Source organism: Pan paniscus, chromosome 9 (genome assembly GCF_029289425.2).
Source record: "Pan paniscus chromosome 9, NHGRI_mPanPan1-v2.0_pri, whole genome shotgun sequence".
Taxonomy (NCBI): Eukaryota; Metazoa; Chordata; class Mammalia; order Primates; family Hominidae; genus Pan; species Pan paniscus.
In genome coordinates, this window is record NC_073258.2 from 126138695 (window position 1) to 126162106 (window position 23412).

Genomic DNA, 23412 nt, shown 5'->3' on the forward strand with positions numbered 1-23412 from the left:
CACTCGAGATTTATTTTTAACTGCCAGCAGCTTTGATTAGCTTGTCTCTGCCGCTTCAGACACCTGCTGGCAGGATAAATTGGGGGAAAGGAGTGGCTGACCCAGATCTGACAAATCCAAGGCAGGAAGAAAAGCTCTCAGGAATTCGCTGCTTCCCCTTTGCTGAGGCTGGTGAAAAACCCCGTCGCCGGCAGAGTGCTAAACATGCTAATGACCTCACACCACTAATGACCCTGGGCATGTTCAGCCTTAGCACCAGGAACTGCCGAACTGAATCCATGCCCTTTTATCACAGGACAAGTTGTCACTTCCATGCTCCTGTGGCAGCCGGGGCTCTATCTATGGAGAAGCTCTGCTCTGGGCAGATGCCTGGACTAGAGCTTTAGGCATTGCAGCAGTTTTCCTGGGGGGATAAGTCTCCGCCACCCCTAGCTAAGATTGCTAGTGTTCTGCTTCTGGAAAAGCAGAGGCCGAGCTAGGCGCGGTGACTCACGCCTATAATCTCAGCACTTTGGGAAGCCTAGGAGGGCAGATCGCCTGAGGTCGGGAGTTCGAGACCAACCTGACCAACGTGTAGAAACCTCGTCTCTACTAAAAATATAAAATTAGCTGGGTGTGGTGCTGCATGCCTGTAATCCCAGCTACTCGGGAGGCTGAGGCAGGAGAATCGCTTGAACGTGGGAGGCGGAGTTTGCGGCGAGCTGAGATAGCGCCATTGTACTCCAGCCTGAGCAACAAGAGTCAAACTCCGTCTGAAAAAAAAAAAGAAAAGCAGAGGCCCAGGAAGGGAGGCAGGGCACTGGGAGTGCCTTCTGTGTCCCCTAGATGGATTCTGTGGCCTTCTGTGGAGCTGCTGATGTGATAAAGTATGGCTTTCTCTGTGGCATGCTTAGTTCAAGCAGACACTAAACTCCTGGGAATCAATGGAAGTCTCACTGGATAAGAAACCTAAATGCCAGCCTGACTCTACCACTTCCTACACAGCCTTGGGCGAGCTACCGAACATCTCTGCTGCTTGGTTTCCTCCTCTGCAAAATCAGGATCATACTAGCACCTGTTTACACGTGGGGATGCTGTGATGTGTGCTAATGCGCGATGAAGCCAGTGCAGGCTACAGCAAGTGCCCAGTACAAGTTTTTGCTTTCAGAGGAGGATATGGGAATTGGCAGGCTCAATGTCTTTCAAGCCAGAAGATGGAAGCCAACAGAATTCAGATTGTGGTGAGATCGAGCCAGCATCCGGGATACGAGGAGACCTTCGCCTGCTGGTTGGTCAAGGCTGGCAGCTGCCTGCCATCAATACTGGAGACAGTGCGAGGAGTCAGAGCTGCTGTTCATGGAGGGCCGCGGGAAGGGCCAGGGACAGCACTGCCAAGTCAAAGGACACTGTTGCCAGGGGTCGTTGGGGACAAACAGGGAGTGGTGGTTTCGTCAAGTACAGGAAACAAGTTGCAGTCCCCTACGTTGGGAAAGCTCAGCAGAGCTGACTCCCCGCAGGCCCTGAGCCTCCAGGTCCCCGTGGATGGCCTGGGGAGGGTCTCCAGGGCCAGCCTGGCCATCCCACCAGGAGATCTGCAGCTGTGTGGCTCCTCCATGAGGTCCACTTTCTATCTGCTAATTGCACACTCTCACCCCCGTCTCACCCACTCTGACCAGCTCCTTTCTGCAGCCCCTGGTGCAGCTCCCTTGAATGTGGCTGAGCAGCAAAAACTGAGGTTGCAGAGGGTCTCCTTCTGCCTATGCTGTATGCAGCCCCACTGCGTCCCATGATCCCACCACGACCCACAACAGGGCATGCGCCCGGTCCCTAAACACAGCACTGGCTGCCACAGGCCACAGGCCGGCGTGTAAAGAATGCTATACAGCCCGTCTCTGGAGTCTGGAGCAGAGGGCTAATGGACATCACACTCCAAAGCACATGAAGAATATTAATTAAATGAAGGTTTTATTTCAAAATTAGTCTTAAGAGTATAAGCTGTTTTTGAGGGCTGGAGCCAGACTACATAATGAGCGGTGAAAGCGGCTGCCTTCCCCTCTCCTGACACCAGCAAGGGGGAGGCACCATCACCGGCCCTGCCCCATCATGCATCCAATGATTACTAGCACTAGAAGCCAACGGCAAAGGACCCCACGCGCTTGCTCGTGTTTAATCCGGGTTAAGCTATACACGTTTAAATACATGTCGGAGGTTACATGGTCTCATGCAGTCCCTGTGATGGAATGACTCTTGCTCAGTGACCTCCTGCAGCGAGGCTGCTCCAAAGGGCAAGGTTAGGTAGGGCAGAGCACTGCAACGAGAAGAAAGGAGGGGACAGCGGTCAGAACACAGTTGCAGGTCGGGACCTCCGAGCCCAGGATAGCCCTAGCTGAGAGCAGTCACACCAGCTCCTGAGTGGTGACAGCCCCCACTTAGTGCCTAGAATAAGGGAGAGACAATGGCAGGTGGTTGCTGGTTATAATAACTAAGCGTGTAGTCTCCGGGGCCTGAGTTCAAATCCTGGATCCAGCCATCACTAACTACATGACCTTAGGGAAATTAACTTCACCTTTCCATGCTTGTTTCTTCATCAGTACAATAGAACGTACCTGCGCCTACCCCGCAGGGTTGTTGAGAGGCACGTGGCAAGTGCTGAGTAAATATTAATCACTTGTACAAATTCAGTGACAACTCAGTGGCTCGTGAGGGGTAAAGTCTAGCCCTCCGACTACCAAATTTATATAACCTGTTTCTATAATCCTCCTTTGAGAACCTGCTTTGAGAAATGTGCTGCTCTTTTAAAATCTTTGAATCACAAACCCTTTCTATGGTTTTTTGTGTTTTGTTGTTGTTGTTTTGTTTTGTGGTTTTTTTTGTTTTTTTTTTTTTTTTGAGACAGGGTCTTGCTGTGTCACCCAGGCTGGAGTGCAGTGGTGTGATCACAGCCCCCACTGCAGTCTCAGCTCCTGGGTTCAAGTGATCCTCTCACCTCAGCCTCCTGAGTAGTTGAGACTACAGGCGCGCACCACTACACCTGGCTGATTTTTTTTTTTTAATTGAGACGCGGTCTCACCATGTTGCCCAGGCTGGACAAGTTATTTTTAATGTTTACTCTAAGTTCCTCCTGCTGAAATTTAAGATTAGTCCTTCTGATCCTTATAGAAACAATATATCTCAGGATTTCTTAGCTATAGATCCCACAAATATGGTCCCTCTGCAACTGTACATAGTTTTGTGTGCATGCAGGACAAAAAACAATAAAATAATAGATCTAGACAGTGAGCAATCCTCAAGGACTATTAACATCACAAAAGGAAAGACAATCAGACAATATATGTCACCCCATGGAAGTCTGGAAACCTATAACCACCTATAATGTAGTGCTTATCAAAAAATCGGAAGCTGTATCTGATCAGGCTTCCAGTTCTATCAGTTCACGGGCAATAAAGAAGACAGGAGAACATATTAAATTACACCATGGGGATGAAATTAGCAAAAATCCACAATGAGGAAATTCTATGGCACAAACAACCTAGTTTCTCCAACAAATGCATTTCAAGAAATGGAAGAGAGAAAGAAAAGGGGAACCTATATACATCAAAGAGATGTAAGAGACATATCATTATCTAATTGCAACCTACTGATCTTTATTGGCCCCTGATTCAAACAAATAAACTGAAAAATACTTTATGGGAAAAACAGGGAATACTGATTGGATAGTCAGTACTAAGAAACTCTTGGCTGGGCACAGTGGCTCATGCCTGTAATCCCAGCACTTTGGGAGGCCAAGGCGAGTGGATCACCTGAAGTCAGGAGTTTGAGACCAGCCTGGCCAACATGGTGAAACCCCGTCTCTACTAAAAATACAAAAATTAGTTCAGCATGGTGGCAGGCGCCTGTAATCCCAGCTACTTAGGAGGCTGAGGCAGGAGAATTGCTTGAATCCAGGAGGCGGAGGTTGTAGTGAGCTGAGATCGCGCCATTGCACTCCAGACTGGGTGACAGAGCGAGACTCCATCTCAAAAAAAAAAAAGAAACTCTTAATTTGTTTTAGTTGTGAAATGGTATTGTGGCTATGTTTTCCTCAGGAGTTCCTATGTTTTAGAAATGCATACTGAAATAGTTATGCATGAAAACTATGACAGAGATTTGCTTTAAAATAACATGGGAGGGGAGAAGTTGGGTAGAGGCGTAAATGAAATAAGCCTGGCCGAGACTTAGTAACTGTTGATGCCGGCTCATCAGTACCTGAGAGTGTATTATGCCATTTCCTCTACTCTTGTATGTACAACCAGTTTCCATAAGACAAGGTTAAAAAGTTATGAAAGGGTGTAGTCAATTATGTCTCCAGCTTCCTTTCAAGTGCTTGAAAAGTATTAAATTATCATCAGGCTTTGTTTTTCCCAACTAAATACTAAGTAGCCCAAACTCTGCAGAATTTTCACAATAAGTCCTTTGTTGGTTTGCTGCTCCAAAGAAAGTCACTCTGGTGACTCGGGGGTGATGGAATCTCCTCCTGCGGCCTCCTGGCAACACCCAAAGGGAAAACCTATTACTCCAAAGCCTCTCAATTGTCCCTGATTTCCCTGGGCCCTGCCTGGTCTGGTCTGGCATGGGCAAGCTGGGAAGGTTCCCTAACTGGAGCAGGAGCTCCAGAGAACCCCTTCTGCTCCAGGAGGCCTGGGGCTGCTCTTACCTTTTAAAATGTAGTCCGTTAGCAAAGTAGGCACCTTCTCATTATCCTCCTTCATGGCAAAGAGAACTAGGAAAGGAGAGAGAGAGAGGAACTAAGATACCATCTGGTCATGAGGTTCACTTCTAGGGCCACATGACCCACCAGCCCAGAGTGAGAGAGAAATGATTCAAAGGAACCAGACATTTATTGACTATTGAGCAAAAGTCTAGAAGGCTCTATCAAGGGTCAGCATTTCAGGGGCAAGGGCTAAAAAACTACCTATCCGGTACTATGTTCACTACCTGGGTGACAGGTTTAGTTTCAGTTGTAACCCAGACCTTGAGCCCAGGCATTCAAGACCAGCCTGGGCAACATGGCAGAACCTCATTTCTAATTTAAAAAAAAAAAAGATAGCTGGGTGTGGTGGCACACACCTGTAGTCCAAACTACTTGAGAGGCATCATGCAACATGCCCCCGTAACAAACCTGCACATGGTGATAGACGAGGACACAGCAAGAGCCACAGTGTTTGTCTCTAGGTAGTGGACCTACTGGTGACTTTCTTTTCTTTTTTATTTTTGAGACAGGATCTCGCCCTGCCACACAGGCTGAAGTGCAGTGGCGTGTTCTCAGCTCACTACAGCCTCAAACTCCTGGGTTCAAGTAATCCTCCCCCCTCAGCCTCCCAGGTAGCTGAGACTTACAGGCACGTGCCACCATGCCCAGCTAATTTTTTTTTTTTTTTTTTTTTAGTAAAGATGAGGTCTTGCCATGTTGCACAGGCTGGTCTTGAACTCCTGGGCTCAAGCAATCTTCCCCACTTGGCCTCCCAAAGTGACCTGTGATCATGCCACTGCACTCCAACCTGGGCAACAGAGTGAGACTCTGTCTCAAAAACAAGAAAAAGACCAGCCTGGACAACATAGCAAGACTCTGTCTCAAAAACAAGAAAAAGACCAGCCTGGACAACATAGCAAGACTTTGTCTCTACAAAAAAAAAAAAAAGAGGAAGAGGAAGAAAAGAAAAATAAGAGAGAGCTATATGTACAAGACATAGTTATCAGTGAAGAAAGAAGGTTACAGAACATTTATTAACTTTATAATTAAATGCTAATGTTCATAGAAAAAGAAATCTAGAACAATAATACATGAAACTGTTAAGTGGTTATCTCTGAGTGTAAGACAATAGGGGATGTTCTTTTCTATGCTGCATTTCTGTGGGGTCTGGCTTTTCTCAATGAGCATGTATTACTTTTGTAAGCCGAGAAAACACTAAAGATCAACTGGCACTGATAGCTAGGGTCAGAAGGCAGCTGCAACAGTGGGATTGCCACTTCATTTCGATATCCTTGTCCTCCTTTGATTACCTTGCCTAGTTTCAAGACAGGGTAATGAAACTTGAATCCAAGAATTAGGAGTGAGTGAGGAAGAAAATCCAATGGTGGCGTGAGTCAGCGGCCAGGTCCAGAAAAAGAGACTCAACCTGAGGCCATTGAGGGGTTGGTTTGTTTCTGTTTTATTTCTTCTGTATCTTTAGACATGTATTCATCTCAGCTTAAGTGGATTCTAGGGGGTCCTGGTTTCTTCTGGGTTTTTTTTTTTTTTTTTTTTGAGATGGAGTTTCACTCTTGTCATCCAGGCTGGAGTGCAGTGGTGCGATCTCAGCTCACTGCAACCTCCGCCTCCCAGGTTCAAGCGATTCTCCTGCCTCAGCCTCCCAAGTAGCTGGGATTACAGGCGTGCACCACCACATCTGGCTAATTTTTTGTATTTTTAGTAGAGACGGGGGTTTCACCATGTTGGCCAGGCTGGTCTCAAACTCCTGACCTCAGGTGATCCACCCGCCTCGGCCTCCCAAAGTGCTGGGATTACAGGCGTGAGCCACCATACTCGGCCTGTTTTATTTTTTTCTGCATTTTTAGACATGCCTTCATTTCAGCTTAGTTGTCAAGAACACTTTGCAACTGAGCATAAGCAGACTAAATGCCACACCACGAAGATCACATAAAAATACAATAATTGCTCTTGCCAATATGTATCTAAATTAATCTCCAAAATCTAAAATTTACAAGGATTGGCTAGTCGCAGGAGCTGGTCTTTGGCCTATGTACTTAGTTCAAAGAGTAGAAGAGAGAAGAGGCATTGTTCACAAATTCATATGAGGATCTTCCAAAAAAGAGAGGCTTCATAACCTGTAGGAGAATTGGTATTCAGAAAAGATGGCAGGTTTTTTTTCTAAAAGCAATAAAATGTTGGAAGGTAGTATATCCACATGATAGAAGAGATAGCCATAAAAAGAACATTAACAAAGTGTTAACTAATGTGACTAAAATCATGACACAAAATTTTATAGCCAGTATAATCTCAACTATATAGAAAAGATACAAAATATTAAGTCTGAAAAGCACCAAAATAGTAACCATAGTGGAGTGGACAATGAGTTATTTATTTTTCTTTGTTTGCTTTTCCTTATTTCCAAAGTAGTCTAAATGATGGATATACTCTAGCTATAATTTTTTTAATGAACTTAAAAAATGTAAACAAAACCACTCAAAATAGAAAAAAGTCTGTTTCTTAATTAAAATGAAAAGATTTCACACTGAATTCCTGAATGGGTATCTGCAACAAATTAATAGCTATTTATTTTTTTGAGCTATGATAGAATACTTTACATATATCAAAATTCATAATTTGTCCAAATTACTTTCCAAATGTAACTTGTGTGAAAACACAAACATCTATAAATGTCAGTTCATCTCTATTTTCTCCCTTAAAAAAAAAGAAACTTAGTGCATATTTATGCAAATAAAGGAGTTTACAATGAGTTAAGGACAAGTCACTGTACTTTGATTTTAAAATTCCTGATTCTCAAGGACACAGTGTCTATTGATGCAGGCATGATGTAGGCAGGATTTCTGTTTGCCAGAACCTCCTGCTTTCACTCTCCAAATTGATAAAAAATGAAACGTTTGGTCACCTTCAGCACCAGGCCCCAGCAGGTATCCATCCTCCTCAGCTGAACAGAAGCTCAACTTCCCTTCTCCTTGGGTATCCAGTAGCCCCGCACTGGCCCCTTCCCTCCAGAACAGGCTGCAGTGGGCGGGGCCTCGTTAGCTGTCACTCTCTGCAGGGCACGGTTGCCAAGGAAATGGAATTTCCCTCGTGATCCTCTGGGCCTGTCACCACATCTCAGCCTAGGATTTTTCTCGTCCTAAGAGGGCCAAGCTGGCACTGATGGCTAACACCATGTGCCCCCCAGCCCTTTGGGGGTCGTACTGTTTGATGTATATAAACAGTTACTGTCTACAAAAGGCTCTTTGTTACACACTGTTTTCCCTCATAGTTCAGAATGTTTATTAATATTTGACAATAGAGCAAAGTGGAGGAGAGGAGGCAGTCACTTCCTGGAAGGAAAGCTGGACTCTATTTTTTCCAGTCAGCCTTACCCCAACCAAGAAACCTTGCTTCTCATTAAAAATACAGCCAGACCCAGAGACCAGGCGCCCTGCTTCAAGGGGCACAAGTGCCGACCAGGCAACCTCAAGTTGCAGGGAGAGAGAGAACAGGGAGGCAGAGGATGCCAAGCCTTGGGAACTGCAGGGGAAAACAAAAAGTCCCCTGCACCAGCACCCCAACCTCTTCACCAGCTCATTTTTTCCCCCCCAGCAGGCCTCTTCCCTTATGGGAACCAGGAGAAAGAAAAAACAGCTCTGGTTATCACTGCAGAGTATTTTAATTTTACACTGTGCAGGAGGATGTGACGCAGTCATTTGGAGGGTATTTTGGCCCATGTAAACCTGCTTTGAGGAGTCTCGGGCCTGCGGCACGGAGGTACAACGTACAGGCAGGAAGGGAGAAAAAGGAGCCACTGATCTGGCTGAGAACAAGAGGAACTCACTGTTTGTCAGCATCTGCAGGTCTTCCACTGAGGGAGGAGAGGCTTTCTTCTCGTAAGGAATGACTGTGTTCAGATACTGCAAGACAAACAGCATGCAGAGGGCTTGAGACAGAAGACATGCTTCCTCTGGGTAGAGATTTAGCCTTTCTCTAAGACACACACTGCAAATCTGACCTTCTCTGAAACATTCATTGTCACTGGTACGTCACTGTTTCAGAACTTCTTACCCATCTTTAGGGAATGTCTCTTTAAAAGTAAGACTTTCCCACATTTCTCTCCATCCCAACTTCTAGATTTCTTCCTACACTACAAACTTCTCTGTTATTTAGGAATCCTGGGGAGCTTTTTCTCCTTCAGACTGAGAGCAGAGAATAAATCCAAGGGGATTATATTTTCTTATTCTTTGCAGTGCAATTTGAGAAGGAATTGTTTGTCTTTTGTCAAAAAAGATGTGCAAGAGAACCTCAACCCCGCCCAGGGTCTCTGATGTCAGATTTGCTCCCTCTGCTGGATGTCAGGTGCTCCTACAACAAAACCAGCATCAGGGCCTAGTGGGCTGTCAAAGGAGTCTCAAGGCAGCCTGAGGTGGTGAGTGCCAGAGCTCTAGATCAAACCTAAGAAGCTCACTTTTTTTTTTTTTTTTTTTTTTGAGACAGAGTCTCGCTCTGTCACCCAGGCTGGAGTGCAGTGGCTTGATCTCGGCTCACTGCAACCTCCACCTCCCGGGTTTAAGCGATTCTCCTGCCTCAGCCTCCCAAGTAGCTGGGATTACAGGTGCCTGCCACCACACCTGGCTAGTTTTGTATTTTTAGTAGAGATGAGGTTTCACCATGTTGGCCAGGCTGGTCTCGAATTCCTGACCTTGGGTGATTTGCCCGCCTCGGCCTCCCAAAGTGCTGGGATTACAGGCGTGAGCCACCGCACCCGGCCAGAAGCTCACATTTTAGTCTTGGCTCTGCCACTGCCAGTGTGTGTGGCTTTGGAAAAATGCCTTGAATCTCCAGGCCATAGTTCTCACTGCCATAAAACAAGAGGACTGGGATCGATGCTGCTAAAATCTCTTCCCCTTCTCTAGACTCTCTAGAATTCTAGAGTTCTAGAATTCTAGCACTTAGAATTCAGCTACAAATATGTTTAAAACATATCCACTTTCATGTACACTCATTCCACCATCTCAAACTTTCTGTTCACGCGCCAGCTATGTCTATTAGATTATACACTCCATGAGGACAGGGGTCAGGACTTTTCACCTTTGCACCTGAGGGCTTAACAACAGAGCTTAGCACATAGCAGGCGCTTGATAAAAGTTGTGAATGCTGTCTTAATAACCAGAAATGCAAGCTATGTCACAGGGAAATTACTGAGCCAACAAAAAGCCACAGCATGGATTACAACCAGAGCTGGGAAGCTGCAGAGGCAGTCTTAGTGGGAATGGCTTGGCAGGTGATCCAGTATGGTGGAAAGTTAACTAAACTCTAGGATGGGATCTATCATCAAATGGACTCCCTTTTAATGCATTTCATCCTTAAAACAACTTAATTCTTAGACCTACAAGCAGTGTTGAGTTTTAAGTCTTGCCCATGTCCTAGAACACTAGAGCTCAAAAAACAAAACAAAAAAAAAGTTTGCCTTTTAAAAAGATATTCTCTGTTCCTCCTTAAGAGGAGAAAAAAGTGTTAGGACCCCTAACCCCCTAAATAAATGCTGGGATAATTCTGGTGAGTCACTGTCCCCCTGCGTTGTTGGGGAGGCCAAGCTGCAGGAGTCTAGGAAGACAGCTTGGAGCAGGGAGACTACGCGTACCTGTTTGTCAGTTCCTGAGGAGCCAAAGGTCTGGCGGATGCCACTCTGCAGAATGTTGGAGATGCCTTCCATGCTGAAGCGCTGTGGGGGAGAGAGACACTCAAGAAGGGCAAATGCTTCTTGCTCCATTATCACCACACCCAGGGACCTCTCAGCTACCAGGCTGTCCCAGATAACGCCCCAGGGTTCTGTGACTAGACAGTAAGTGTAAGACATTGGCTTACAGAGACAGGCCAGAATTGAAGCCTGAGCTTTGCAAGAATAAACAGAGTCTCAAGAACTCTTATCTTAGTAAGTCCCTCAGGGCTACAAGACCCCTCTGCATCCCCCAGTTTTCCTCCTTTTATCCTCTATCATGCAAATAGAAAAATAAAGCAGTTCAGTCAAACTTAGATGAACCATGATGCAAAGATCTGAGGGGAAAACAAAATGTTCAGCTATCAGAAAAGGCTGTCTTAAAGCAACTGTCCTGATGGGGGAAGTTTTTTTCAAAATGTACATGCGGAGAACTAATTCCATAGGTCTGTGATAGAGCCTAGGGAAAGGCATTTTGAAAAAAACTCCTTAGATAATTCTACTGAGCTCCCCTGATTAAGAACCATGAGTGGCTGGGAGCAGTGGCTCACACCTGTAATCCCAGCACTTTGGGAGGCCGAGGCGGGCAGATCACGAGGTGAGGAGTTTGAGACCAGCCTGACCAATATGGTGAAACTCCGTCTCTACTAAAAATACAAAAATTAGCCAGGCGTGGTGGTGTGAACCTGTAATCCCGGCGACTCAGAAGGTTGAGACAGGAGAATGGCTTGAACCCGGGAAGCAGAGGTTGCAGTGAACCGAGATCGCACCACTGCACTCCAGCCTGGGCAACAGAGTGAGACTCCATCTCACCAAAAAAAAAAAAAAAAAAAAAAAAAAAATGAACCATGAGAACCACGAGTTTGGGTTAAATCCAAAAATAGAACAATAGAACAATAAGGCATCTGGGGCCAGGCACGGTGGCTCACGCCCGTAATCCCAACACTTTGGGAGGCCAAGATGGGCAAATCACCTGAGATCAGGAGTTTGAGACCAGCCTGGCCAACATGGTGAAACCCCATCTCTACTAAAAATACAAAAATAATCCAGGAGTGGTGGCATGAACCTGTAATCCCAGCTACTAGGGAGGCTGAGACAGGAGAATTGCTTGAGCCCAGGAGGCAGAGGTTGCAGTGAGCCGAGATGGTACCATCGCACTCCAGCCTGGGCAAAAGAGTGAGACTCTGTCTCAAAAAATAATAACAATAATAATAAGGCATCTGATCATTTTCAATCACTGAAACACCTTAGCACACCCTAAAGAGACCAGTCAGGACTGGAACCTGGGACACAAGGAGGGATTTGGACCCAGAATTCCGAGGCCCATCTCAAGACTCCCAACACGAAATACCCTCACTCCACTTTCTTTAAGGTCTTGCCTACAGAGAACACAAGCCAAATTCAATTATTTCCTAATGTTTACACACTGTCTTCCTGGGTTAGACTGTGAGCCCTTTGGGGGAGTGGAGGAGACAGGTGATATCTTCTCCCTTTCTGACCCCCTGTCTGTCACAGTGTGCTGCTCACCACCACTGCTCAGTAAACGTTGATGAGTCCCCTGCAGGGTTGGTAGGGCACTGAAACGGGCAGGGCTGGAGGTTGGAGGCACCCAGTCTTCCACCTGGTTGTTCACCTACCTTGAGAGGCATCTGGTTTCCCTTCTCTATCCGGCTGCTCTGCAGGCTCAGCCCTTTCTCTTTCCGCCTCTTTTTCATCAGTTCTCGCTGCTCCTTCTGCTTGTTCTGAACCTCAATAAGCACCGTGATAAAGGAGTTCTTCACTTCCTTCTCAAACTCCAGCTCGTCCCGGCGGGCCAGCTGCTGCACCAGCTCCTCCGAGAAGTCGCGGATGGCACCCTCCACCTGGTCCAGCAGCTCGGTCAGCTCAGACCCAGACATGTGCCTCAGCCCTGCAGGGGAAGACCGTCTCCCGCATAACACCTGCATCCACACCAGAGCCCGCTGGGGAGGCTCCTGGGGCCACCACCAATCAAGATGGGACTGCCCCTCAGAGGAGACCCCTTCCAACTCCTTAAAGATCCAAGAAAGACCTTCACAATTTAGGGGCACGCCAGGAAGGCCGGGGCCTGTGTACTGACTGCAGAAGAGAACACCCCTCTCAGGAAACAAAGGAGGAAGAAGAAACAGCCCACGAGGAAGTCTGTGGACTCTATTCTCAAAAATGGGGATGGACAGACAGATCCTTTGTTCCGTCTATTTTCTATCTGTGTCCATAAGATTCCTTGTGTGAAATGGGTCAAGAACTGGGGATGGAAAAGTGATGGGAGGGAGGTTTTTGTCATCCATACTGAAGAGCAATAGAGACGTTGGTGCTTATTCCCAAGAACTGATCAAGATATAGCATACGGCAACAACAACATAAAAGCCAACCATCTGAGCCCCTCTTTACATCTCCGGTCCTGTGTCGCAGCGCATATATTCAAAAATATGTGAAACCTGGAAGACTGGTGACTATGCATGAAAAAATAAAGCCTAGCGGGTTAGCATACGGCAGTCAGCTACTTTCAAAGGAAAGAAAAGGGAAGCTGAGATCATGGGAAACATATAACTTTAAGAAGTCTCCTAAGACTTCTTTCATTTAAAATAGATTTGGATATTTTATTCCAAATTTTTCCATTTACATATTATATATTTTCATAGTTGAGATTATACTTGTATACAGGTCTAAATCATGCTTTAAAACGTTATACACTTTAGGCCAGGAGCAGTGGCTCATGCCTGTAATCCCAGCACATTGGAAGGCCGAGATGTGCGGATCACCTGAGGTCAGGAGTTCGAAAACAGCCTGGCCAGCATGGTGAAACCCTGCCTCTACTAAAAATACAAAATTAGCCAGGCATGGTGGTGCCTGACTATAATTCCAGCTATTCGGCAGGGTGAGGCAGAAGAACCGCTTGAACCTGAGAGGCAGAGGTTGCAGTGAGCAGAGATCACACCACTGTACTCTAGCCTGGGCAACAAGAGCAAAACTCTATCTTAAAATAAAAATAAATAAATAAATAAAAAATTTATGCCCTTTAAGCATTTTCTGATTAAAAATTCTTTTAAACACTTAAAAAAAAAATTTTAGGCCAGGTGCAGTGGCTCACACCTGTAATCCCAGCACTTTGAGAGGCTGAGGCAGGTGGGCCACCTGAGGCCAGGAGTTCGAGACCAGCCTGGCCAACATGGTGAAACTCTGTTTCTACTTTAAAAAAAAAAAAAAAATATATATATATATACACACACACATATATATAATTTGAAAAAATAAAATATACTTGGGAAACATCTTTTAAAATGTGTCTCCATCTAATGGTATCTTTTTGCAGCAGGGGAAGAAGAATTAATTGATTGATTGGTTTTTAATTTTTAATTTTTGTGGGTACATAGGGGGTGTATGTGTTTATGGAGCACATGAGATGTTTTGATGCAGACATGCAATGCATAATAATCACATCATGGAGAATGAGGTATCCACTCCCTAAGGCATTTTTCCTTTATGTCACAAACAATCCAATTATACTCTTTTAGTTATTTTTAAATGTACAGCGTCTAATGGTGTCCTTCACTTTCACCTCAGAATCCATTTCCCTCTTCCTCTTTGTTTCTGCTTTGCCCGGATATTTGCTGACTTGGTTGGGCTTTCCCTTTATTCTGCTCTTTGGAGCTGCCCTCTCCCCCTTCTGTTTTTTTGCCATTTCACTCTGCATTTCAGCTGTTTTCACAAGTCTTTTGCTGAACGCGTCTATCTTTGGGACCTTTGTGTGGCTGGGAAAGGCCTGACAAGGGCAGTCGGGAATGCAGCGAGGCAGCCAAGTCCAGTTCAGCACCGAGCAGACTCTCTGCCGGCCACCTCCTGCCGCTGCTATTCAAAGCCAAAGTCTGACTTGCAGGACGCAGGCCTCCAGATTCTGCCTCTGCTTTCACCACTTCTAACCCGCAGTTGACCTTTGAACCCTGACTAACCCACCTTCTCCCTCCCCTGTTTCTAAGTTCCCATCTCCCCACGGGTGGATCGACTCCTAGGATGGGGCCCCTTCTGCAGCGTGGGCATTTGATACCCTACGGCTGATGAATTGTTCTGCCTTTGCTGTGTTACACTTTTTCATTTCATGCTTCATCCAGCCGTTTCTTGTGCACAGTCATAATTACTATAAACCTGTGTCAGAGAGTTAAGAGGATGGCCTCTGGAGTTAACCTACCTGGCTTCAAATGTTGGCTTCACCCCTTATGACTTCTGCATAGACTAAGCACAAATACAAATTTTAAATGAGAGGCTTGATTCTCCCCATTGAAAATAAGGGAAGAGATTTTCCTCTCCCCCACCTCCCTTTTCTTTCAGAATTTCTTCTACCTATCCTTTTCAATCTCTCAAAGATTTAGATTAAATCTTTAAAATAAACATATGTTACATTTACATTAAATTATTGTCATGGCTAAAATAAGCCTCTTGTCATTCTTATAATTCAGGAGGGTTTCTTCAAGGGCCTGGGGGTTACTGCTTTGAAATATAATCATCGGGCCAGGCGCAGTGGGTCATGCCTGTAATCCCAGCACTTTGGGAGGCCGAGGCAGTCGGATCACGAGGTCAAGAGTTCGAGACCACCTTGGCCAACATGTGAAACCTCATCTCTACTAAGAATACAAAAATTAGCCAGGCGTAGTGGTGCATGCCTGTAATCCCAGCTACTCGGGAGGATGAGGCAGGAGAACTGCTTGAACCTGGGAGGCGGAGGTTGCAGCGAGCAGAGATCATGCCACTACACTCCAGCCTGGGCAACAGAGCAAGACTCTGTCTCAAAAAAAAGAAGGAAAGAAAGAAAAGAAAAAGAAACATAATCATCTCTCATTGTTCTGAGCAGAGGGGGCTAACTCCCTTCCGACTCCAAATTGCAAAACCTACTCAATATAATGGGTTCCATTTATCCACTTAGCTACACAAGAGTGAGACTGCTTTCTGTCTTTGCAGTCTCTTTAGAGAGTTGTCTGTGATGTGGCTCCCATCCTGGTTTAGTGCTTATTCAATAATAAAATAGTTTTCTAGGCCGGGCATGGTGGCTCACGCCTGTAATCCCAGCACTTTGGGAGACCGAGGCAGGCGGATCACCTGAGGTCAGGAGTTTGAGAACAGCCTGGCCAACATGGAGAAACCCCATCTCTACTAAAAATACAAAAAGTAGCTGGGCATGGTGATGCATGCCTGTAATCCCGGCTACTCAGGGGGCTGAGGCAGGAGAATCGCGTGAAGCTGGGAGGCAGAGGTTGCAGTGAGCCAAGATCATGCCACTGCACTCTAGCCTGGGCGACAGAGCGAGATTCTATCTCTAAAAAATAAATAAATAAATAAAAATAGTAACAAAATAGTTTTCTTTCTCACCTGTCTTTGTGGAGAGGTTTTCTGAACAGGAAGGAAATCTCATTTCTAATCGTATTTCCCTAACAGTGGCCTTGGACAAGTCATGTAACCTCTGAAAGACTCAGTTAGCTTGATCCAAATGGGGTTGGTGTGGAGATGAAATGAGATTAGGCATAGAAAGTCTTAGAATAAGGCCAGGCACAGTGGCTCACACTTGTAATCCCAGCACTTTGGGAGGCTGAGGCAGGCAGATCACTTGAGGCCAGGAGTTTGAGACCAGCCTTGCCAACATGGCGAAACCTCGTCTCTACAAAAATACACAAATTAGCAGGGCGTGGTGGCACGTGCCTGTAGCCCCAACTACTCAGGAGGCTGAGGCTTGAGAATCACTTCAGCCTGGGAGGTGGAGGTTGCAGTGAGCTAAGACCATGCCGCTACACTCCAGCCTGGGTGACAGACAGAGAGAGACTCTGTCTCAAAAAAAAAAAGAAAGAAAGTCTTAGAATAAGGTCTGGCACATAGAAAGCACTTCAGAAATATGAGCTGTTACTATTATCTTTTTTATTCATTGATTTTATGGTAGCATCATTCATTGCTTTTATATAGTAGTTCAGATTTCTTCTGCTTATTCTGCCTTAGTCTTGTTCTTTGGTTAGTTTTAACATTTAAATTTTGCTCGACTACCTTGTTCTTTTCTCAAAAATGCAAACTTCTCTCCTGATGCCGAGTAAGAAAGGTATTGCTGACCACCTAGATCTGCAAGGCTCTGCTCTGAGGCAGTCAGGGTTCTATTAGCCATGTACAAAGCACACAGCCCAGAGCCTGGCCCCGAGCAGGTGCTTCCTCCTCGGCCAGCCCAGCGCCCAGGGCCCTCACCTTCGTAGGACCAGTTGTTGTTGAAGGTCTGTGTCAACGCCTGCATCTCCTGCAGGAGGACCGAGTCTGCCTGGGAGGAAGTTTCTCCTCCATCCTCTTCTTCCAGAACCTCGTCTTCTTCCTCAGGGTCTGGGGAGTTCTGCATCATTTCCTCAATCTCCTCAATTACCTGAAGAAGGTACACGAGAGAGTGCTAACTCTGTTCTCTGCTAGAGGGGCATTCTGGCTTGAATTTTGATCAGTTAAGGATGTTTCTAATTAGCTATCTGAAAATTTCTAAAGCAATATTGTTTTTAAATAAATACTGAATAATAAAAATAGTTCCAACTGAAGGCTTGCATACACTCTTTCTTTAATGTAAGGCACTCTTTAATGTAAAACCTCTTCCAAGAGCTCCTTTTAGATAAATGACTATTGGAAATAAGCTACTCTTTCAGGAAGCAAGGCAGAGCTGCCTGGAAGGAACATTTACTTCAATTTGCTGAGCTATTTCTAAGTGGGAAAATATTTCATTCACCCAACTTTAACACAAAACCCAGTCCATTAATTGACATAATACACGTGACTGTAAAAAATAGCATGCTCCTAGAACAACACAAAATGGGGAGGAAAACAACTATTTCTCCAGAATTCACCTAGACAGGAACTGAAGCTGCCCAGCAACAAGTGAAAATAGAGATAATGAAATAATAGAAGGATAGGTGGAGTCTAGAGAGCAGCAAATAGATAAGAAACCCAGCTCTAATCTAGACTATTGACAGGAGCCAGCTCCCAGAAGTGGAGGGAAAATTAGATATCTGCCAAAAGGAACAAAAGTGAATTACTAGCTGGGCATGGTGTCTCATGCCTGTAATCCCAGCACTTTGGGAAGCCGAGGCAGGTGGATCACTTGAGCTCAGGAATTCAAGACCAGCCTGAGCAACATGGCGAAACCCCATCTCTGCAAAAAGCAGAAAAATTAGCCACTTGTGGTGACGTGTGTCTGTAGTCCATGCTACTTGGGAGGTTGAGGTGGGAGGATGGCTTGAGCCCAAGAGGCAGAGGTTGCAGTGAACTGAGATTGGACCACTGGACTCCAGCCTGGGCAACAGAGCCAGATCCTGTTTCAACAACAACAACAACAAAAAGAGTGAATTACTTTGTACATTAATTATTTACAAATAAAGAAGACTGCTGCTGAAAGCAGGTCTTTAGATGAGTTTTGTCCCAACCTTCACCTTTGTCTGTTCTCCAGGGATGGACTAAGTCCCCGAGGCCAGCATTGTACTCTTTGAGGTGGTTTCTTCACAGTGGGCTGGACCAAAGGTAAGGGGTTTCAGGGTCTCCTCCTTTAGAATAATTTCCATTCTTCTTCCCAAACCTTTTCACCTCTACTCACAAACTTAGGAAATACCCAGTCTTTGACTACTGAAAGCCATTTTACAGAATGCAACCAAATAACACAAGTCCCTGTCAGGGTCTTATGGCTGAATGTCCTTTTCTCTAAGAGGAGTTATAATTGAGTTCATATCATTGAATTGTAGATCCTCCTACAAGTCACAAGAATAGCTATTAGCCCCTCTTTTTAAAAATCTGGTTCTCTTCAGTCTCCTAATCCTCACGTGTTTCAATTCCCACCTTTCTATCACAGATATGAAAAAGCACCGTTGCTGCTAAAAAGCACTTTCTGGCACCAAAGGCTGCCAGTGGAGCTTTGCAGAAAGACTTTGTGGAAACTTATGTAGTGTTTAGCTCAAAATAAGCACCCATAAATATTTGTTGACTAAAACATTGAATAAGGAATCCAGAAACTGAACATTATCCTCTCTAAGTAATAAATTATTAAAGCTATGATGATCTCAGTTGAATGCGAAGCACTCTATCTTTTTTCACAAAGTCGAAGTGGCTCTAAGACTCCTTTCGGAAGGCCCAAAATTTTGAGTGTTCTATGAAATGTAAGAAAATATCCACCACACAAAAGCCTCATCTGTCACTTCTCTTTTTGGGAAAACAGGTATTTGGGACCCTTGTTTGAGTGTCTTGACTCCAAGTACAACGAATTTCAATAAGAAGGCTTAGCAGGATTGTAGCTACTAAACACTATGCCTGTCTCTGGCTCCTATCAGAGACTGACCCCAACTATCCCAAGTGTCAAGAATGACATTCATGTTCACTGCAGGTGGGCAACCTGAGGCAGAAAGAGAGATGAAATCCCTTATCAAAAATACTCTGAGTTGGACAGGCACCGTGGCTCATGCCTGTAATCCCAGCACTTTGGGAGGCCAAGGCGGGTGGATTGCTTGAGTCCAGGAGTTTGAGACCAGCCTGGGCAGCATGGTGAAACCTCATCTCCACTAAAAGTACAAAAAATTAGCTGGGCATAGTGGTGCATGCCTGTAGTCCCAGCTACTTAGGGGCCTGAGGCGGGAGGATCGCTTGAGCCAAGGAGGTTGAGGCTACAGTGAACCCTGATTGTGCCACTGCACTCTGGCCTGGGTGACAAAGTGAGACCCTGTCTCAAAATGAAAAAAAAAAAAGGTCAGGCACGGTGGCTCATGCCTATAATCCCAGCACTTTGGGAGGTTGAAGTGGGCAGATCACTTGAGGTTAGGAGTTTGAGACCAGCCTGGCCAACATGGTGAAACCACATCTCTACCAAAAAATTTTTTATAAAAATTAGCCAGGCGTGGTGGTGCATGCCTGTAGTCCCAGCTACTCGGGAGGCTGAGGCAGGAGAATCACTTGAATCCGGGAGGCGGAGGTTGCAGTGAGCCAAGATCACGCCACTGCACTCCAGCCTGGGCAACAGAGCAAGACTCTGTCTCAAAAGTATATATATATAAAGAAAAAAAAGAAACAAAAAATACTCTGAGTCATGAGCACAGGCACCACATGACCACATATCTTTCTTCTGCCTTAAATGGATGTGGCAAGTGTGTTCTCTTGAACTTTTTCTCCATCAAAAGAACAAAAGGTCCCGATAACCTGGAGAGATACTTATACCTGATCTGCTGTGAGCAGAGGCTCCTCGTTGATACCGGAATCATTTTCACTCTTCTCATTGAACTCTTCCTCTTCTTTCTCATGGATCTGGAGAGGAGGTGGGGAGATGGAATTCTGGGTGACCATCAGCAGAAGTGGGATTGCCTCTAGTCTCGAGAATGGATGATACTAACTGGGAGGCCACTCCAGCCAGCTGCTGTCTAAACAGTGGAGCTGAAGAGATGTCCAGAGTTTCATCCAATTCCAAACGTATCTTTGCCCCATCACTAACTCCAGCATGCCAGAAATCCAGCATGCAGCACTGAATCCAACTTGGCAGGAAAAGACGACAGGGGAGTGGCCAGCACCATTCTGACTCAAAGGGGACAGCACCGTTTTTTAACCCACAGACAGGTCATCCTGGGGTGAACAAGGCGCCTTCTCCAGGTAAGTGACACTGCAGCCAACTGCAGCAAAGGTGCCCTGATTTTGTTAAGGAGTTCCAGCCTGGGGGGTTGTTTCCAGATTTCGTCTTACTAGGCGTTTTAAGGAATAGGTTGTTCTAGTCCAAATAATGATGACTTTCAGAATTTGATGAAATGCCTGTTACTGGAATCCAGGCGTGATGTCATAGCTGATGGCAGATGTAAGAAATCTGCATACGACATGCCACTGAATAACCTGACCACATGAACTAAACAACAACAAAACTACAAAAGAGAACCCCATTTATCTCATTTGCCCTGTGGCTCTATAATTCCATAATCCCAAGTAAGATCCTCAAAGTTCACAGCCATCAAAATTCTAGATGTTTAAATCTAACAAGATATTCAAAGCATATCTGGCTTAACTGACCATATCCCAAACTGCCATAGTCTGGCATTTACATTCAAGTCCCACAGAAAAGTTAATCACTAAACACCTAACAAGCTGTATGTCTAGAAGTCTGATTTGAACGTCATCCAAGGGGGAGGCAGGAGGTGTCTCTAGGAAATCTCTCTGCTGAGTCAGCCCCCATCCAGGAATGAATCCTCCTTGCGCTCCAGTAGCTGGCACACCGATTGGCCCCTTCCCTGGGGCTTGTATTCTGCCTTTTCTCACAGGAAACAGCCCAGCTCCAATCCAAGCAATAATGTCAGAGGTAGTCTATCCTCAGAAACTTCTCCCATCTTCTGTGAGCTTTGCCTTGGCAGACATCCCTAACAGAGCACATCACCTTTTATCTCCATTTGCTTAAAACCAGGACTATGTCATTAAAAAAGAAAAAAAAAATAAGCAAATATATCTCAAATGCCATCCGCACTCAACCTAGATATGGGGTAGGACAGGGAGGTAATGGAATCATCTGAAGGGCCCGGGTACCAGATGGTGACATCTATTTCCGCTGTCAAACCCATATGCTCCTCTCTCTGCCAAGTCCACCACCTGCGATAGCCTCGTGGTTTCCACCGCTCCCCACTATGCAGAACAAAACTCCTGGAGCTACACTTTGTTCACAACTACACTCATATGGAAGAACTTTCTTCAGGCCAGAAAATCCTGCAGTAGAAGTTAGCCCAAAATTAAGAGAACAAAGATACATTTTTTCCTCCAGACAAAAATTAGGGGAGAAAAAGGAAGAAATGTATCAATATGAACCCAGCCCAAGTTAGTGTGAGCCCAAGTTAGGCTCATCCTGGGAAACAGGGTTATTTTTCATAAGCATCTAACAGCAACTGTTAGTCTATAACCAGGATTTGGCAGGGGGTAGGGGGTGGTGGGCACTAAGTCTATATAAAAATGGCATGTTTACCTTTTCTGGAATGTGGCTGATTGTAGTGGGTTTAACTCCCTGACTGTTAATATTGCTTCTTTCAACTATATCATCTCCTCCCTCCCCAAGTTCCTCACTCCTTGGGGAGTTCCAGGAAGAAGGCAGGGAGGAAGCTTCTAGGGATAGATCCTTCTTGCTGCTCAAATGCTAATAAGCCTGGGCTGTGGCCAGAATGATGCACTAGTAGAGTTTCTCTCCCCTCCCCCTCTCAGGCACAAAGCCTCCAGGTCTGAATTGTCAGGCTTGGGAAAACAGAGATGGGAAAATCAATTATAAGCTTATGAAAGGTACTGTGAGTTCCTACTATTATGGGAACCATACTCATCCCTTATTTTCTTATTTCTCAGAAGTCTGCCACTAAAAAATAAAATAACAGGAGAGGCAGACACAAAATACAGCCAAGAAAACCCTGGCTCCTTCCCTCTATGTGCGGGTTACCCCCTAATCCTTGGGCTTCCCCACCTCCATCGTGCCCCAGCCTCTTCACCTCCCTCTCCAGCGTTTGATTCTGATCCTTTCACCCTTCCCACCCTCCCTAGGCCTGGTTCCCACATTTTCTGTCCATCCTGCCAGACTTTGCTCTGTTCCAACAGCATCCATCACTTCACAAGCCCTTGCCTCTTTACGGGCACTGTTTATAGACTCCCTCCCTCCCCTCCTTGACCAGGACAGTATCTTGTGCACAGGGTGGAGAGCTGGAGGGGAAACAATGACAGAGGAAGAAAGAAAGGTTTTTGGAAAATGACAGCCCTTGTGCAGATAAATACTCTTAATCCTAGCATAAGACACTGACATAGATATCGTGGTAGAGAGTTCCTTCAGTCCCTTGTGCAGCAGTGGGGAAGATACATGTCAAAAATAACTTCAGGCCAGGTCATTTAGGGCTGAATTTCTTTGTCAGCTAAAACTGCTAGTTGTTACCAGGTGTGGTGGCTCACACCTGTAATCCCAGCACTTTGGGAGGCCGAGATGAGAGGATTGCTTGAGTCCAGGAGTTCGAGACCAACCTGGGCAACATGGCAAGACTCCGTCTCTAAAAAAATAGAAAAATTAGTCAGGCGTGATGGCACACCTGTAGTCCCAACTACTCAGGAGGCTGAGGTGGGAGGATCAATTGAGCCATGGAGATGGAGGCTGCAGTGAGGCTGCAGTGAGCCGTGATTATGCCACTGCACTCCAGCCTGGATGACAAAGTGAGATCCTGTCTAAAAAAAAAAAAAAACACCTTGCTAGCTGTTTGGATACTATTGAAGTGAACTATGCTTTTCCAAGAAAAGTCATTCTTCCAAATGATTTATTCCCAGAATTGAGAAGATTTGAATCCAGAAAGGGGTCTGGCCATACCATTCAGCAAGCTGTTTCTTCCTCCTGCTTTTGGGAAGAGTGTGCCTCTAGGACTATAACATGAAAGCTTGAAACTTGAAAAGAAATGCAGAAAACTTTCCCCAAGGCCTATAACATTGCTAAATCTTGCTGCACAGTGACGTATTCTGAATGATGATTAAAATTATGTGGAGTCCTTGATTCCAATAATGACTATTAACCGGTGTATTTTATTAAAGTGTTTCAAATGACCCCATTCATAGAAAAGGTAATTTTTACAGCATATTTAGCCCTTTGCATAATATTTTCCTCCCCTTACCACTATTGTTTGACATGAGTGGTTGCCCCCCTGACAAAAATTAAGAGAACAAAGATACATTTTTACCTTCAGACAGAAAGTAAAAAAAAAAAAAAGAAATTCACCACAACTGTGTCCCATTTTTTTTTTTAGACACAGGATCTCGCTGTGTCACACAAGCTAGAATGCAGTGGCACAATCATGGCTCACTGCAGCCTCTAACTCCTTTGCTCGAGTGATCCTCCTGCCTCAGCCTCCCAAGTAGCTGGGACTACAGGCAGGTGCCACCACACCTGACTAAGATTTTTTTTGTTTTGAATTTTTTTAGAGATAGGGGTCTCACTGTGTTGCCCAGG

General features: G+C 45.4%; 1 protein-coding gene across 5 annotated transcripts in view; it reads right to left on the reverse strand.

Annotated features, from left to right (window-relative positions):
* Positions 1-1927: 1927 nt before the first annotated feature.
* The window catches only part of FEZ1 (fasciculation and elongation protein zeta 1), a 50436-nt gene continuing 28951 nt past the window's right edge, over positions 1928-23412 (reverse strand). For 4 of the 5 annotated variants that reach the window (XM_003819911.6, XM_014347024.5, XM_014347025.4 and 1 more), the window contains 7 exons: positions 19644-19730; positions 16662-16830; positions 12065-12336; positions 10353-10433; positions 8550-8625; positions 4673-4738; positions 1928-2287 (listed from right to left, as the gene is read on the reverse strand). In XM_003819911.6, coding sequence (XP_003819959.1) covers positions 2271-2287; positions 4673-4738; positions 8550-8625; positions 10353-10433; positions 12065-12336; positions 16662-16830; positions 19644-19730 — 768 coding nt within the window. In that variant the 3' untranslated portion in view covers positions 1928-2270. The remainder of the gene's footprint in view (positions 2288-4672; positions 4739-8549; positions 8626-10352; positions 10434-12064; positions 12337-16661; positions 16831-19643; positions 19731-23412) is intronic. The other variant, XM_034933988.4, reaches the window with a different exon arrangement.